This window comes from Erithacus rubecula (assembly GCF_903797595.1).
Source record: "Erithacus rubecula genome assembly, chromosome: 13".
In the NCBI taxonomy this organism is placed as follows: domain Eukaryota; kingdom Metazoa; phylum Chordata; class Aves; order Passeriformes; family Muscicapidae; genus Erithacus; species Erithacus rubecula.
In genome coordinates this window covers 7,107,300-7,126,333 of record NC_136665.1, presented here as the reverse complement: position 1 = coordinate 7,126,333, position 19,034 = coordinate 7,107,300, and the positions used below count along the sequence as shown (strand labels likewise).

Here is a 19,034-nt window from a genome sequence, read left to right as displayed (position 1 = left end):
AATGTAAGAAAACCATTTAAAAAGCAAACTGCAACAAAGGATACTTCCATTCTACTAGACTAATGCAGGCTCTTCGTATTGGATTGTTGAGGGATAAACAGAAAAGGGCACGGGGTGGCCGACTATTGGATGTATTACCCTGTTTTTTGCTCTTGGCATATTGCTGGCGTTTTCTTTGGGACAGAGATCCTACAGGCTGGGCTGTGGTGGTACTCATGTTTTGGGCAGCCTTTGCTTGTCTAGCAGCATCGATTGCAGCTTGCCAAGATAGAACAGTTTGCTTGGATGGTGCTGAACTGTTTGACTGAATAGCTGGTCCGTCACCAGGGAGAGGAATCCTGGTGCTGCTTGCATAGTTCACCTCTGTGGGACAAAAGAAAAAAGTACTTGGTTATAATTATTTTACACTAAAGTGGGTCTAATCCCAAAAGATTGTTTTAAGACCTCCTGGCAGTGTGATGTTTCCACTACATATATAAATATATATGCATACGCTTGTGCTACTATATATGCAATTGAACAGTAGGAAACATGCTCAGGAATCAGTTTCACAGCTTCAAGATCAATCTAAGTATTGAGAAACAAACACCAGTCATTTTGATTCTTTCACTTATGCCTTTTTCTAGCTGGATGGAAGCCTTCCTGTCCTGGTGTTTATTCAATAAAATACACCTACCCCTTAAGATCAAGTTTGCTGTAGCACCTTAGCATTTACTACTTTCTATTTCAGTTGAAAGAATAGTTGTTTAAAATTCTTACACATTGTTCAATTAAGAATAAGCAGCAAGGTGGAGGGGGAAGTCCTGCAAGCAAGTTAAATCTCGCCCTGCTTTGCATTCTCAAAGAAAAATGCGTGGATGCCTCCCACCAGCGAAGATCCAATACTGTCTGAGATAAACACGCTCATGAAGCTCTGCCGTCTTTCGCACTAGCAATCACAACCATGAGCCCATTGTGAAAGGATAAGCTTTGGTTCTGGTAAAGGATGGTGTTTGGCTTTGCTTCCTCAAGAGAATTTAAAAAATAAACTGTGCCTTCCAAATAATAATCGAGTGCTCTTTATGCAGATGACAGCAAAGAGGCAAAACACCACCTCCTCCCCAGGATCCCTCCTCGCGAGCTCTTTGACTAGCGCAACAGTCTACTCCTACATGCACCTGTAGGAAGGAGAGGCTCCTGAGTGCGATTCAAAACTTGATGCCTGGGTGGGGAAAAAAATGGAGGAACGGCACAATATACGTGCAGGGAATTCGGGCTGGCGAGAGAAAGAACTGCGAAACGCATCTACACAGGCAGGGGAGGAAAATTCTCTGCCCGTCAAGCAGCGGAGAGGCAGGGAAAGCGCGGCCCTCCCGCTCCAGACGGGGGCACGGACCGCGGGAGCGCCGCGGACGCGCGTGGACGCGGACGAGGCCGGGGCCGGTCCCCGCTCCGGGGGCGCGGGAGCCCTAAGATGGCTCCCCGGGATGGCGGCGGGGAGTGGGGGGGTCACGGCGGGGCCCCCACGGAGCTGCCGCGGGGAGCGGCACCGGCGCGGCGAGCGCTGGCCAGCGGCGGCGCATCAACAGCTGGGTGACACGGGGGGCAGAGCCGCCGCGGGGGCAAAGGTGGCACTTCTACCACCAACATTTTCCCAAAGCATCCCTGCTTCCCATCCCGCCCCCTCTTTTTTTTTTTTTTTTTTTCTCCCCCACATCTAAATGCAACGGCACAGCCATCTCCCCCGCCTTCCGCCTGCCCTTCGGGATGCCATGAAACGTGGCTCGGCGCAAATAAACCACCCACCTACCCATCTATCTATATAGCCATAGTCTTTTAAATAGATGCTTGAAAGGGAAACAAAGCCCGGGTGACTGCGTTCCTCGGGGGCAACGCTAACTTGCTGCTGATTGAGGAGGGAGGAATTATTTATAAACAACAGCGGGGGCTGTGGCAGCGCCGGAGCCCGTCGGTGGAGCGGATTAGCGCCGCGGAGCCCCGCGTCTCGCCCCCGTGCGCCCCGCCGGGCAGGGGCCGAGCGCATCGCGCCCGCAGCCCTGCCCTCGGCCCCGGCGCGGGGCAGCTCCCGGGAGCCGCAGCTCCGGGCAGGTTCAGCCCCCGTTACACACGGATGAGGCAAACGCAGCCCCAGCCGCAGCTGGTATTAATGGCCCCAGGACAAGGGACAGACGCGCATAAATCCACCCGCACGTTGGTCACACGCCGAGGGCAGCACCTTGTCCCGCCTTCACATCATCCCTTGCCCTTCCCGATCCCTCCTGGAACACAGCAGCTCATTGCCATCCCAAATCGACCCCATCCTCAACCCCCTTCCCTAATCCCCCCCAATCCCCGACTCCCAAATCCCTCCTAAATCCTCCCCCGCCCCCTCCCTCCCCCCAGCCCCAAGCACGCCGCTGCCCTTGGTGGGCGCCCCGGCTCTTACCTTCAGGGTGCTGCTCGGGCTGCTGGTGCTGGTGCATTTTTCTCACTTTCTCCAGCGTGTGAGAGGAAAATGAAAAAACAAAAAAGGGCAGAGACGCCCCCCAACCCCACCCCGAGCCAGGTGCGCGCTGCCCCTGCGCTACCCGCTACCCGACCCCCATGGTAGTGACTAGAGACGTGCGAGGGGCTGCTGCTGCTCCTCCTCCTCCTCCTGCCGCTGCTGCTTCGCCGCTGCCAAATCCCTCAGAGTTTGGGCCAACATGACACTCACATCCGGGTGACACGGGATCTCTCCATCCCTAGCAACCCGGCTGCTGCCGCCGCCGCCGGCTCCTCGGTCCCCTCCTGCCGCTGCTGCCTGCTCCTCGGTCCCCCTCCTCCCGCCGCCGCCCGCTCCGCCTCGGCCCCCTCCTCCCGCCGCCGCTGCCGCCGCCCGCTCGCAGTCCCCCTCCTCCCGCCGCCGCGGGCTTTAACTCCCTCGCTGCTGCCGCCGCCACCTGCTGCTGCGGCCGGGCGGGGGCGCGGGGCCACTCCGACCGCCCGGAGCTCCGCCACCGCAAACAGACCCGCGCCCGCCGCCGCTTTAACCCCGTCACCGCCGCACCGAGCCCCAGCCTTTCCCCTGGGCGGCGACAGGGCCACCGGCCTCGGCGGCAGCGGCTTCAGCGCCCGCCTCTCCCCGCGTCCCCGGCTCACGGCTCTCCGGCCGCTCCGTCCCTGCCCGCACACTCCGCTCTCACCTCCAGGAAAACTCCCGAGTTTTGCTAACCCCGAGCTCTCCGCTGACCTGTTGAAATGCCGTCAGTCTGACTTCAAGCTAACACTGGGGTCTTCAAAGTTTACCCAAATAAATAAGTTGATTTTGAAAAAAAATCATTTTGGCGTTACCTTCCACTGCAGAACTCTCAAACATTCATTTAGGTTTTGTCTCATTGGTGGTGAAGCTACCCTAGAAGTGCCGTGTACTGATACACGCGGCTGGAGGGACTGTGAGCTGCTATCACAAAGGAGAAAACTCGGGACAGCCACCTTTCCTCACGGCAAGGCAGTGTTTCAATCGCTACAAAAAGTGATTAATAAAGTCCGGTAAGAATTATAGACATAAATTCCAATTTGAAACAGAACTGATGCTTCAAAATTACAGTTTGTTTTTTCTGCAATGAAGGTTTACCAGTATTTTATAAGAGTATTTCACTATTTCCTTTGAACAAGCCACAGTAAAACTCAGGTGGGTGTGAACCCTTATCTTTGACAAAAAGTGGTATTTTGTTAAGAAGACTTCTCCATTAAACTGTTTCTACTACACCTTTCCTCTGCCACTTTCCTATTCATGTGCCTACCTGCTCTTTCATCCATTCTTCATCCACAACTATCTCCATCTAATTAACAATAAATAACATCTACAGACAGTAATTAGAAAAAGAGCAATAAAACCTTAATACTGCTGATATTCTCCAGGGATCCAATGAAGAATGCCCAGGCAGCAGCTTTAGAAGAAGCTATCTGTTAGGTTGAGCCTTTTTTTTACCTTTGCTAATTAAAGAACCAAAAAAAAAAAAAAAAAAAAAAAAAAAAAAAAAAAAAAAAAAACCCACAAAAAAAAAAACAAACAAACAAACAAAAAAAAAAAAAACCAAAACCACCAAAACAAAAAAACAAAAACAAAAACAGGGAACAGCCTTCCACAGATGCTTCTTGACCTTGGGCCTTGGGTTCAGAGCTTCCTCTTTCCGAATTTTCTGACCTGACTGGCTCAGGTGTTGCACACTTGGTTGATTTGGGAAGACACCACACCCTCTTCACAGGTGTCATTACAGTGCAGGTGTTTCCACTTTAAACAGTCTTAACACACTTAGGTACTTGCCTTACATGTCCAGAAATTAACTAGGACTTCTACTCTCAACAGTTAGATATTTAGGTGACAAAAATGCTTGGTAGATTTTCAAAAGTATCTAAATCAAGATTAGTTGCCTAACAACCACTGCAGGCACTGAAGAAGGCACCTCATGTGCTTAGCAGGAGTCAGTGCCTAACCCAAGTACCCAAGAAGTATCTTGGCAAAGCTGGACTAGAGCATACAAATACATATATTTTTTTAAATGAGGCTTAATAATTTAAGCAGTGAGGCACTAGTGAGAAATTCATATCTGGTAAGGACTGGGATCCAACACAAACAAAACCATTCACTAAAAACAGCTCCTTCCCTTGCAAAGGTTTTAATAGATTTCCTGATTTTGGCCTCACCAGTGTCTATTTTCTAACCCCCAGTCCTTATAACAACCACAGCAATATCTACTGGAAGCTACCAAATACTCCTCAAAACCAATAAAACCACAAAACAGAGAGAAAAAAAAACCAATTCACAGTTGGTCTAAACTTGTAAGCATATAGTTGTAAGCATGTATTTCAAAAGCTAACTGTCCCTTTATTGCTAGATCAAATTACCTACTACATTTTCAAATCAAAATTATAGGTAAAAAGGAAATGCAAGTCTATTTAGAAACCTTTGAGGAAGCATTAAGGAATACTAATAGTCTTTAGTTACAAAAGTGCTAATTATTGAAACCATCAATTCTTCTTCTAGAAATTGGTGTCCAGTTGTTTCCCTAAGACTTTTTCACTTTTCTGTCACTTTGATATTTGTTACTCATTCCTGAATGAAATGGGCAGCATCCTGTGGATATCTTAGAATATGTCCCAGCTACCATAACAAGAGATGACATTTTGAAGGGAAATAACCATTGTCCAGAGAAGAAATACAGATGTTTCCATCTGCCATACCCCTGTGCCACACCATACTCATTGTACTTCATTTCTCTGTTATAGGTTGGTAGATACATTCAATATTATTTATTGCATTTATTGCAGATTTCCAACTAAATTACCATCATTCCTCTCTTGATGATATTTACTGCTTCTCAGGGATTTGTTTTGTGTAAGGGAAAGAGGAGGAAGAAGAAATTGCCTCTTAGGGACATCATAGGAACAAAGTCCATTAAGAATTTTGGGGTGTTGTGCAGAAAGATAACCCTGCTTAACCAAAACTTCAGCCACTATGAACTCATGGAGTGGAGCATAGCAATCCTGTGCAGCAGATCATTGCAGGAAGCAAAAACAAATCCAATTGCAAGGCATGTAGGAAGAACTTACGTAACAAATACGTAATTTTATAAAAAATGGGAAGCTACAGAAGTAACCTCGTCCTTAACAAGGGAGGGACTGTCACTCATGTGGGTTAATCCATTATTAATTCTAATAGTCCAGCTGAAGTTATTACTATGCTAATATATACTAAACTATTACTATCTTTATTCATGGGAGGAATATTTTAAGGAAACGTGTCTATGTTGCAAACAAGGATTTGCAGGATTAATTCTCGTTCATGTTATACATTTCCTTTTAATTTTATATAATTTCCAGGTGCATGCTCTCTTCTTGTCTAAAGACTTAAATTTTCTGTCTTCTCATCTGAAGTATGATGGAGCTACAGTTTGAATTTGAAGATCTAGTTTGAATTTTTAACTAAAAAAGACCATGATGAAATTTAAATATGTCCATATATTGTTAATGTCAGATCAGTGAATATCATCTTTATGATGTCAGTAGGAGTAAGGCTGACTCTTTAAAGAACTTAAAATAGCACATTGTTATTGTTGATGTAGTTTATGTAGACAAATATAAAAAGTACAGACTTCTGAAAACTCATTAACTTGGATCTCAAAAGTAGATAAAAATGTGCATAAATGGATTTTAAAATACATTAATCCACAAAAGGATAAAAATGATGAGAGGGAGGCTTAATTGTCCATGTTCTTGACCTTATCCACACTTGATATTTAATAGGCAAAAGAACTTTCAAGAGGATATAATACTGCATTTTTATATGTCCTCTGCAAGAATAGTCTTTTCTGGTTTTGCATCATTGGATTTTTTTACTAATTTGCACGAGCAAAATATCCTGATACTAAGCATAATACTGATTTTCTTCTCTTCTATTTAGCACTTGAAGAAAAAATTCCAGATAGAAGAAACCCACCACACTGAGGTCTTGTCATGTAATCATTTACATATAAGCCCACCAAAAAACCAAACTTTTGAAAGCTGAATATAAATGGGGTAACACTACTTGAGTCCAGCTGGAGATTTAGCTCTATATTTTGTGAAAAAAATCTCTTTGTGAAACATTGTACAAATACAGGGAGAGCGAGAGAGAGTGAGGGAGAAAAAGGGAAAGAAGGAGGGAAGGCAGCAGGATGTAGGGACAATTCTCTTTTCATTTGTTTGGCTGAGCTGAAACTACAAGTGTGTCTCAGATTGCTGTGGATTAAAGAAATGGGTGATGCTCTCCAGTATTGCTTACCAACTCAACAAAAGTCCAATTTATTTTTTGAAACCTCTCTGCAGAACTTTATAGAATGGTACCCAGATAGAAAAGCTGCAAACATGGTTCTGAATTAAACATTTTCTTTTATATGTCTGCAACTATATTTTTCATTATCGCTATATGCAAGTATAAACAGCGTAATCTGCTCTGAACACAATGAAAATCTGTCAAATTTAAAATCCAGTTGGACTTTTTCAAAACAAATTACTAAGAATGTAATGAAATGTGTTTTCCTGACTAATTAGATTCTCTGGCTTTGTGTGGCTTCAATTAGGATGCTATTACTCAGCAACACAGTTTATATTATTCCACCAGTTCCCTCTTCTAGCTTCAGTTCTTCACTATTTTCAGTGTTTAACATATCTTTTAACTAACTTGCTTTGACTGAAAATACAGCTAAGTAAAAGTTGCTGAATATTGTGTTGTTCTTCATCTCAAAGCTTAATTTTCTAGTAGTCAAAAATCAATAAATTATCTCCTTGTTCCCCTCTGATCTACAGCCATGGATTGTCTTTACAATTTTCTTCAGGGATCCCCTGTTATTAATAAATACTTTCCACTCCATGTGTCATCCACCTTCCAGAGCTCTCGCACACCTACACCAGTCCTGCTCCTTTGAGGCCCAAGTGATTTGGCTTCGGTGGGTACCAGACCAGATTTCCAGCCAGAAATTATTTCCAGCTCTATTACTGTGCTAGCAAGGTGAATTGAAGTGGTGACAGAAGGACTACATCACCTTAAATTTAGAGTATCCATATTTAGGATAGAAAATATTTAAACTGTTGACTGCAGGAACACATTTCAGACTGTTATTTAAGTAGATTCAAAATTTTCTCTCAAGAGTTTCATCTCTATTTTTAGTGCTCGGTAGAATGATGATTTCACAGATGGGCAACATAGCCAGCTACCAAAAAAATTCCACTACACATAATTGTGCTTGAAAATGTCACAGCAAAATGGATGGATGACTCACAGTATCAGCACATGTGCCTCATGCAAACAAATAACTTTTATATATACAAGCCACACTCCAGGTTTTTTCAGAATGTTCTGCTGGTGGCTTGTGATGGAGTTTCAAAACCCCGCACCGGAGGCTGGAAGACTTCTAAAAACTGCACAGACTTTAGACAAGCAAACACACTCGTGTGGGGGCTCTCCCCCGGCGGCTGCAGCAGACAGGAGCCAGGCAGCTGCAGCCCCGGGGCGGCCGCTCCCACTCCAGCGGGAATTCCGCAATTCCAGCCCCGGAGCTTCTCCCACCGCTCCCGGGGAGCTGCCCCGGGCGGCGCCCGCCCCAGAGGAACATTCGCTTTAGGGCAGAGTCCCTGCGCTCCTACAGAGCCCTTTGATTTCTGCTATGAAAGCTCAAATGAACCCTTTCAAGTGTAAACTTGCTTTGCACTTTTAAACCAGCTCTATCTGCTGGGCTACCTGGAAGTCTTTTTGCCAGAACAAGTAAAAATTATTAGCGCTGCATGAAATATTAACAAACTGACACAGGTATTAGGGAATATGTAAAAAGTCCACGTGTTTTAACATTTAGCAGAACACAGAGTGAAATAAAATTCTCAGGTTACTAATCAAATTTTTCAGTTACTAAACATCTCACAATACCCGGGCTTCAAAAAACGTTTCTCTCTCAGCAAATAGAGGAAACTTTAATTTAGCAAATTTCTCTGTAGAACCTTTCCCAAACAGATTTTACACATTACTTTGAGAGACATTCCTTGTCATAAGAAGACTACAGCTGCATGGTTGAGCACACCAAGGTCAAGGAATGTCCTACTTCATTCTGGGGCTGTGTCATGACACAGTTTCACATGATCCATTCTGCCTTTTGCAGGAATATGCACTGCACTGTATGCAAGACAGCCTGCACTTACAGCTAGAAACGAAAGGTAAATATTCGTATTTATCTTTTCAAACCATTAATTGATTTATGTATTCATCAATGGATATGACACAAAATGTATTTCAAACTTACTTTGTTGGAAGGCAATTTCTACTGCAGCAAAAGCACACAGGATTTGCCCATGCCTGTTTTACAATGAGTAGGTCTAGAAATAGGCATAAACTAATTTTAAAGTAGGAATTAACAACAACTGTAAGAAGAAAGCTTTCTTTCTGTGCTAAGTGGTACCTACTGGGGAAAATGCAGTCATGTCTCTTTGTTGGCATTGCCACCCCACACTAAAACAGGAATCACAGACAATGAGAAGATCACAGGCCTATAAAATGAGGAGAGAGACACAGTAACTGCATTAGAGAATGGGGGAAGCAAATAAACAACACTGCTGAAGAGGAACACAAGTCTAGATTTCAGATCTTGAGCAGGCATTTAAGGTAATTTTTCTTTAAAATCTGTCAGTCTTACAAATAGATCCAAGTTGCTTTACTCACAGGAGTAAAGGATTGCAATTAAACATTTTAGGAAGTGTGGTATAATCTCAGTATTCAATGATAGGACAGTAATTTTTCAGGTGCCTCGCCAGGTGGAACAAAGGTCACATAAATGTCCCATCTTTGGCTTTAACATTAACACCTTGAATAAATGATCAGATTTTGTTTATCTAAACACATGTATGAGTTATGCATTATTCAACAATTCCTTTCCCTGTCTCTCCAAATGCTGTATGATGTCCAGATTTCTACCCTACCAAGAAGTTTTCTTCCTGGCTTTACAGTGACATTCAACAAAACACAGGACCATGTTAGGTCAAACCTCTGACGAGGGTGCTTTCACTGGAGTTCAAAGAGCTTGAAAGGACAAAAGCATAAATGAGGAAGCAAAGCAAATATCCCATCATATCATAAGACTTTACTGTGTAGCTCTTGACAACACAAAGACCAGCTTAATAGACTAGGGAAACAAATCCCTATAGAAAAGCACAGAGGGATCACATTAGTAGTAGATGAGGCAGCAGAGAAGCTTTCAATCAGTAATAGAGGAGATGCAAATAACAAAATTCCTTCAGCACACTATGGACTCTCTCTTTATGTATTTCAGTAGGCAGGTGCAATTACCAAAAGGGGCTTGTGAAATACACTTTATCATTTAGAGGGTTTGGGGATTTTTCTATCATCAGAGACATCACTACCCAAGCACATCAAATGAGGATGTGCTGTGTTTAATTCCATGGAAATATTCCAGGTTTGCATCGTATTAATATTTCTAAAACAACTAACAAATTCTGTCACACTTTTGCTTTCTTCTGCATGCCCTTGAAGCTAATTGAAAATCAGTGAGTGCAGCCAAATCTCAATATTTTATAATCACCTGCCTCACACAGTTGGCTTGTTGATGCAGTTCTCCTACAGCTTTGAACTTATGTGTAAGGCTCCTTTCAATGACTGTGGAAGTGGTGTCTCAAAGTAGGGTGCCACTTCCCAGGGAAGGGGGTGTATCCCACCATGGATATTGGCTTGAGACAGCTGACAGACCTGTCAACACACTCTGCAATTTCAAACACAACAGAGCTCTCTTATGCATGCAAAATAAAACTCAAGATCAGGTGGATTATGTCTTGGGGCTTTTCCAGTTTGTTATTGTAGAGAATTCTCCAAGCATTTCTCTGGGCAGGAACCTAGCTAGGCAAACATTGGACACTAATACCTTCAGTCATTTTATATGCACGTTGCCTTTTTCTGCTTTGTTTTGTTTTGTTTTGTTTTGTTTTGTTTTTGGTTTGGTTTTTTGCCCTGGGGTCTTTATTTCCTATCTAATAAAGGGATTATTCCTGAAAATGACTCTCACTAGATTCAGTAAGATTTTTATCCATTTCTACAGCTGAAAGGTTTGCATCATCAAATAAGAAACTAGAGATTATGGCTATGAAAATATGTGAATAAAAGCAAAGGGACAGATGCTGAATCCATAAATATTACTAAGGCATAATCTGTGTTTGCTGTTCCATACAAATACACAGTTAAAAAAAAAAAAACAAACATGAACAAAACCAACATAGAGTAAAATCTCAACATTTATTTTCAGCTTCTAGCTGATTTAGTAGATGAGGGAGTTTTGTTTTTTTTCTCTACAAAGGCAAGTGATTGAGCTTATTTATGGGCATATTTTAATTCTTTAAAGATATAGAGTGCTTCCTCTTGCCTCATATTGAGTTTTGAAAATTGTAAACAAACCAAATGGTGAATTTCCCTTAAAGGTTCAATTTAGATAAGTTGATTTAGGTTTAAGGGCTCTGCAAAGCTGCAGCACATTTTGACCTACTTTGTGTACAATACAGCGGGTTAAATAACACTTGATGACAGTGAAATAATTTTTAGCATTTTTAGCCCCCTGACAACAAATATAGCCAATATAGTACTTAGCAGCACAAACCACATGTGTGTGCCCCACACATACAGAATCCCATTCTAGAGTCACACAGTGTGGGCAGGTTACAGCTCCACTTTGATTCTTCCACAGTCTTTCATAAATTCCAGCACAAATATATTTAAGAATTCAAGGTATGAACAAAGTTGAATGAGAAAAACACATTTATTTCAAAAACTCTAGGAAAGACTTTGTCTCAAGCATCAGTATTTTTGAAATTTTTCTGTCTCAGAGGAACCTCAGGTCTGCTTTAGCCCTCAGTACACTGTGTTCTCAATGGAAATTCAAATGGTTGTGACCTTGCCAAGGATATCCCTGGCTAACAATACAGTTTCTTAGCATCTTGCAGTCAGGCATACACTCCAAGCTAAATTAAAGCATGTCAGATATTAGACCAGCCCCTAGATAAAGTCCTGGACTGACAGAATGTGAAGACATCCACTAAGTACCTCTTTCCATCCATGCCATGTCTCCATAGAGCAGGTCTAATTGAGGAACAAATTGCAGTTACAAGTTCTCTTTCAGAGTAGAAAGGAGAAAAAAAAAAACCTCCAAAATATTTCAGGCAGTTTTGACAACAGCAAGTAAAAATAAGTAAATAAATAAATAAAAGATCTTATACTGCTTTGAGTGCTTGGCACAAGAAAAGGTGGCTAATGGCCTTCCCCCCATCCATATTCCTGAACTGCAGATCTCACCTGGGAATGCTCTGCAGGAGGGACTGAGGAACACACAGCTCCCATCCACCCACACATGGACACTCACTCCAGTTAGGGAGTAGCTGATTAAAATGAGGCATTAAACTGTTCCTCATTTGTGGCAGTGAGGCGTGGTGCTGTGATGCCTGGGAAGGAGAGCTTCAGAACTCTGGAGAGAGCAAATTGAACAGGGACTTCCAAAAAGGATGGCTGTGAACATATTTTTTAAAATAATAAGCTGTTCAGCTATACTGAAAACATGGGGAACAAAGCTATATAAAACCAGACAGGAAAGTTTCTTCATTAGGTTGAATTTTTATCAAAAGTCTACCCTGAAAACCCATGTGAAACATTCTTTTTTTCCATCCTTCACATCTAATTTTGTTTTCAGATAAAATATTGCAATGTTATAACTTCTTTAGAAACACTAATTAAATTATATTCAAATTTGAACGTTTGGGGTTGAAGTGCGTGCACAGAAAATGAATTTGATCTTGCCTCTGATGGAGAGGTGCCCACTATAAAACCCAATGCCATATTTCATAGTGCATTAGCTGACACTCTGCAGAAGGACAGGGTTTGGCTTTCTAGAAATGCAGCACATAATCTGAAAAATACAGCAGTTTAATTTTTACCTCTGCACCCTGCTTACGCACAGATTTACCTTTTGGCAAGCAGAATCTGTATCTTTTCACGCTGTGCCTGTTGCATCACCAAGCACCACCTTCTCTGCTGTGCAAATGAGCCAGCAATGCAGCAGTGGCCTGGGGGCAAAGGCTGACTCAGAACCACTGAAGCCAAACATCAATGCTTCCCCGAAATAGGCAGACACTCAATATCATTGACTGCCATGAGATCTGGTATTTCTTTCAATCCAGCCATACCCAGTGGTAAATAATGGATAAACCAGGAGTTGGGGCAAGGAAGGGAGGGCAAAGGATTGCAAGAGCATGAGAAAGATCAGCTATTCTAAGCATAAAAGAAGGATGAGACTGATGTGGATGACTAAGAGTTCTTGAGGAAAAATAGAGGGTATATGACATATATAAGAACATGAAATCCGAAGAGGATTAAGAGAATTATGAACTGGAACTGAAAGGATGCAAAAAACCCCAAACCCAACAACAGCACCGTGAGGCTGCCAGAATTGACAAAGTGAGAAGACTGCAAAGAAAAACAATAAAGGATCTCAAAATACTTAAGTGATGTGAGGATCAACAGGGAAACAGCTCCTGACCTGTCAACAGAACCTGTGCACAGCAGGAGTTAACAAAACAATAAGATAAAGCAAAGAATGTAAATACCCACTTCTATTCAATATCTCTGCAGTAAAGAGAAGAGAAATGCCAGAAAAGAGAACACAGCTTGCTGAGGAGGACACTGAATAAATAAGATTTTAGGAAGAATAAAATAAGTTATAACATTTGTGCCATCTAGAATAGCTAGTAACACAAGGAAGCTGTGAAGATAGATTATTTGCACCAAATATACTTAAAATGTCAAACAACGGTGATTTTGCAGAAAGAACTCAGGCTGAACACAAAAAAATGAGTGAATGTTACTCCACCCTTCAGAAACAGAATTTGAAAGAGCTGGGAAAGCAGAGATGACTCATTATAACCTGAGTGGTCATTGATCCTACTGATATTAAAGGAGAAGATCAGTAACCAGGTACAGCATTAGGAAAAATAAAAAGCATTCCATAGCAATCCACAATGGGACACCCTTTGCAAATATAGGATGTTTCAAATTTCATTTTCCAACTTTACTTTGAAGTGAAGTCAATCTGAGGCAACGGTTTGGAATCTTCCCTTGATTTCTGTCTTTTTTTTCACAAAAACCAGTAGCAGAACCAAAGCAGAGCAGCAGTACCTGCATTTGAGGTGGAAATCTTATTAAAATCTAACAGCAGATCTGAAAGAATGGGTGCTTCAGGATCTGCCATGAGCCCTATTTCAGCACCATAAAATAACCCCAAAGCTGAAAGTTCTTCACAACAGGGTATTTATCTTATATTCTACTTGGTTTTTGTATACAAGGTCAGCAGGCTTATCCTGCATCAGATCACTGGCCTTAGATTCAGCAGCATGAAGGAAGGAATTCACTGATCCTCTCAGATTCACATGATATCAGAACAAAATTGAATCATGAAATTCTTTTTCTGTAACTTAAAGTTACTTTAATTAAACTTGTATCAAGTAAGTAACTTAATCAAGAAGAGAAAAAAGAAGTTGATGCCTTCTCCACATTGGAGCATGCAGAGACTCTGTAGCTTCTTTGATTAATTGACACAATTTCTGCTGTGAAGATGTTGTTTAAGTAGGGTCTGAAGCCTAAGAACTGCCAAAAATGCATTGCAAAATACATTTTATCCATCCATTCTCTTAATCAGATTCAGAATACTTCTGCCCAGGTTTTCCTGGGCACCACTATTCAACCTGCATTTCTTTTTCTCTACACATATCTCATTTTCTGAGTGCACATTCAAACAACCTTGTAGTTTTTCACCTTTATGTCATTAAATGCTGCCTAATATAAATGTCTGGACATGCATCTTACCTCCTGTCTGACCTTCCCCTAAAAGCCTCCACTGTCCTGTGTTTCAGGCTGTGCTGAAGCTACTATGGATGCTCTATTTGATGACATTACATCAAAGAGATCCATGCCAAAGCTCCTTGGCCACCAGCAGCACTGCTGATGTCAGCATAGCTGGAAGAACAAGGCTAGTTAGCTAATTGCTTTACAGAGCAATCACAGGCATTGCAGAGCTTGGAGCCAAGTGTTTTGCTGGGGCAAGCAGGCAAAATACCATTAAAGGCACCCTGGGCCAAAATTCCCCCCTTGCAATGACAGCCAGCACAGAGGTTTCTGGACGTGCTTATGAAACCAAGGAACGAGGTTTGCATCCCACATAAGCACAGCAGTAATTGTCTGGTTTAATTACAATCAATCTGACCATTTGTGGGCATCCCTACACAGTATCTTTCATTGCTTTCTATTGACTTTATCATCATCAGGAAAGGTTATGCATTTATTTAGGATAAAATCATGGAATAACTGAAACCAGAGGGAGCTCTGCTGCTAATTTCAATAATGTTAGGACTTCGTGCTGCAGGAACTATTCCAGCAGTGCAATGAAGATTAAATGAAAGACAACTCACTGATGTGAGGCAGCAACTCAGTGATAGTGCAGTGAACATGCAAGCGGAATCCAGATTTCTATTTTTAATAGTCTTATTTATATCAAATATTATGTTCCATAAGATTTGTCATAATAGATTCTATACACTATAAAATACACCTTCTTCCTATGGTTTTCAATAGAATCACTACCACAAGTAATTGTAAATATAATCAATCATGTCAAAATTATTATTTAATGAGATTAAAGCAGCATATTTTAATATAAAATACTTTTTCATTGAAAAGGAGAAGGAAAAAGTTAAATACCTCTATGGTAGATTGAAAGTGAAAAATGACCTGATGCTACTAAAGTAATTTATAGTAATTTAAAGACATTAGAATGGGCATGGAAATATAATCAAAATTGTAAATATAAACCACCAAATCTTCAGGAAAGCACATTGTGTTGAATAAAGTAATACTTTTTATTGGAAAACAGTCTTCTAAGCATGGTGCTTCTGCAATTAATAGTAGCCATGAGAAACATCAGAGTTTAGTTTTAATCATCACCTACTATTTAACATGGCATGTAAAGTATTAAAGTAGTAACTCTCTGGAATTCTACAGAGAAATCTAAGAGACAGCATATTCATCTTTAAGGTTCCTGAGTAATACTTTTCCTTCTTCTTTTTTAATTGCATAAAGACTTTATTCACTATAAAGACTCTCTCACTATGTCAATATAATTAATCAAAGCACTACTAAAATTAACATTTAATTTTTTTTTCATGAATGAGGCCCCTTCAGAAAAGTTCTCAATAGTCTTTTACTTCTTTTATATTTTAAAATGCAATGCATACATTGATAAATCAGAGTGCTCTCTTGAAATATCTTCTGAATTCATAATCAACCCATGATGGTTTTGAGTTCTCATGGGCACTAATTTCTTTTGCAAATTACTTAATAACTAGCAAGAGGCTTTAACTTGTTTCAACTTGTCATCATTTGACCTCTAAATAAACTACTATAAACCTTTATGCAATAATACAACCTATCACCCCAACTTGCTCTCCTGTGTGCAGGAATTTCAGTGCTGCAATATCATCCTGTGCTCACTGACCACTGGATTAAGCAGTTCAAGAGAATAAGTATTCAAATTCTAACTGCACACAATTTAATTCTTACCAACAGCAAATCATATTTTAAGTCATTCTCTACTGCTACAGGTTTTTCCTTTTAGATGTAAAGTCTAATTATATAGAAAACTGTTTTAAATCTCAATTACATATGCTTGTGGTTTCATGATATGAACAATAGGGTATAATCAGATATTATTTTTAAATTTTCCAAGGGCAGTCTCCCAGCTTCAAAGGAGAATTCTATAATAAAATTCAGCTTTAGAGAAAAAAAAAAGCTAAGTCGTGCCAAACATTGTAAATGGAAAGACCAAGGTAATTTTATGTATGTCAACCTGACAGTGATCCTGGGAAAAATAATAAAAAAGGCAGCACTGGAGTTTTTAAGCAACACTAAGGAGGTAATATGATTTGTACAAGTTGGCATAATGGAAAATAAATCTTTCAGACTACCTTGCCAGCTTTTTCCCTTTGAGACTAAGAGGTGTCTTGCTGAAATTATGTTTAGATTTCTCTCTGGTATTCTACATGTCCTTTTGATAACTAAGGCAGGATGATATCAGTGTGGTATACAATGGATTCAACATTGTCTGATGTCCCTCATTTCCTAAAGGAAATGCAAACTGTGAGCCTGCAAAGGACTTTGCATCACTATTTTCCTAAAAGTTCAGTTCTGTCTCAGTCATAGCCATTGGACATACTACAATGACTCATTCATAAAATTACATAGCTCTAAATAGACAGTCACAATAGTCTCTCACAAGTTCAAAATCTATACTTTATATAATCTCAAGTATTCCACATTCAAATGCTATTACTGAAGGCAGAAAAGGCTATTTGTGGGCAGGTAGGATTGTGCTGTTTTATAAAAAAACATGAAGTTTCTTCTTTAAGGTAAACACATATTGGTTTGTATTCTGAATTTCAGACATTAAATAACTTTAGTAACATTATTAATTAAGAAGGAAAATGAGAAAAAAATTAATAAATTGGTATAGGTAATGCAGTAAGACTGACAGATATATAGACCCATATTAATGCATCAGTATCTCAACAGAAACCTTATCTTTCACTTGAAGGAAATATATTTATCTTCTAGAAAATACAGATCCTAGATCTTGTCAGATTTTATGGAAAGTGTTCAAAACCATCTAGGGAAAGAAAAAAAAGGTCAGTTCTTGAACAGAACTCCTCTGTTCCTCTTTAACATCTACATTAAATCATTTCATCTAAGCAATCAAATATTTGCCTCAGCCTGTGGAACTCTGGTCTAACAACAGATATCCACACAAAAGCCAAGAAACCATCAGAAGTAATTTCCATATGTGTGCAGAAGCTCCCAGTGTGCCTCCAGGAAGGACAGGTCTCAGGCAGACAGCGTTTTGCTCAGCTAAGGCAGGAGGAAGCAGAAGAGCTCCAAGGCACCAGAGGTAAGAATCAAAAGAATTATGAGCATTAGCACAAGTAAATCCTACTGCAAAAGAGAAAGTAGCTGTGCCTGTGTGCTCTGTTAGGTCACAGCACATTTACATTTGTGAGGACATAAGAAGAACTTTGCTGGGAAAAGGTATTTTTCCCTTGTTGAATTGCCTTGGTTGAAGAGATTTCCATCTAGAAGGCACAGACCTCCAGAGCACTCAGCTGGGAGAGCTGTCCTTCCTAATAGCAGCCTCTTGAAAAATCCTTTTGACTTTGTAGGTTTGCAGGTTTTGTACTTTATTTGTGCACGATTTACTTATAGAGTATATACTCTGCACTATACTTTATTTACTCTGTCTCTTTAAAAACAAAAAAAAAACCAAAAAAACCTCTTTTTAAGATTGTGCTAAATTTACTCTGATTGCCTTATTTATTTGGGGCAGGTGTCTCAGAAGAAATTTGTTCCCAGTTCTGGAAGTCAGAGTATAAACTGGATTTTTTCAGGTGCCTGCAGCTAAAGATATGGCTTGTGGCTTTGCTGGAGACTGCCTGCATCTGTGACTTGGGATTTACAACTGAAAAAGGTGCTGAAAGAGGGAGAAAGACATCACGACAGTGAGCTGGGACATTCTCCTGTCATGCTTAAATTGGCCATTTCACCCACAGTGCTCAAAACACAAACTGACACATCTGTGCACATTAATGCTGAGCTAGGTTAAATTGATCTTTAAAAGATCATACACTTTGTATTTATTATACATATTATACTTTTCTTAATATAATATTCAAATACAATTTTCACCAAAATTATGAACACATACTGAGTGCAAAACTAACTAGAAATAGCTTCCTTATAAGTAACGTGTTTAATTCCCTCTACTCCTGAAACAGCCAGAGAATACAGTGAGTTGATTTCCAAAAAGTAGGAAATTATTGCTTTGTGATCATACCTTTTTCCTGTTCCCTAAACACCAGCAGTGCTACTTCATCTGCTACTACCTACTCTCATTTCCAAACTCATATTTTAGTAGTCACAGCAATATGTTTTTGCAGAAAAAGTAAAAGAGATTTTCCTGAAGGCATCTTTTAGAAAAAGCCTTTTGCTGCACAAATTCAATAAAAATCTGTGAAAAAAGGAAGCAATTATTGAACTTCACATCATTTCTCATGAATGTTATTCAGTACTGAAAAGCTGTGGTAATAAAACTTTAGAAATAGGACTAGACAGAAAGTAATTAAATACATGCCAAAGTAATAAAATGTGACTAAAGTATTCCCTAAGTTTCTGTCTCTTTCTGGTAATTTTTCACACCATAAACACTCCTTTCTTAAAAAACTAGTTTCATAGATGATAAAGATTCAATCAGTGTGAAGAAGGTTAACAAAGCGGATGCCAAAATAAAGCTACTCAGTCTACTATGCCTGTAATTTCAGAGTTGTTGTGGCTGTGTTTTTCACATTTTTCAAACACAGGAATATCCCACCAAGCAAACTCTGTCATCTGGATACATCATCAT

At 40.5% G+C, this 19,034-nt stretch overlaps 1 protein-coding gene across 1 annotated transcript in view; it reads right to left on the bottom strand.

Moving 5' to 3' along the window:
- Positions 1–3,972, bottom strand: part of CACNA1D (calcium voltage-gated channel subunit alpha1 D) — a 165,356-nt gene extending 161,384 nt beyond the window's left edge. The window contains exons 1-2 of the mRNA XM_079316836.1: positions 2,426–3,972; positions 45–363 (exon numbers count right to left, since the gene is read on the bottom strand). Coding sequence (XP_079172962.1) covers positions 45–363; positions 2,426–2,462 — 356 coding nt within the window. The 5' untranslated portion in view covers positions 2,463–3,972. The remainder of the gene's footprint in view (positions 1–44; positions 364–2,425) is intronic.
- Positions 3,973–19,034: the final 15,062 nt, after the last annotated feature.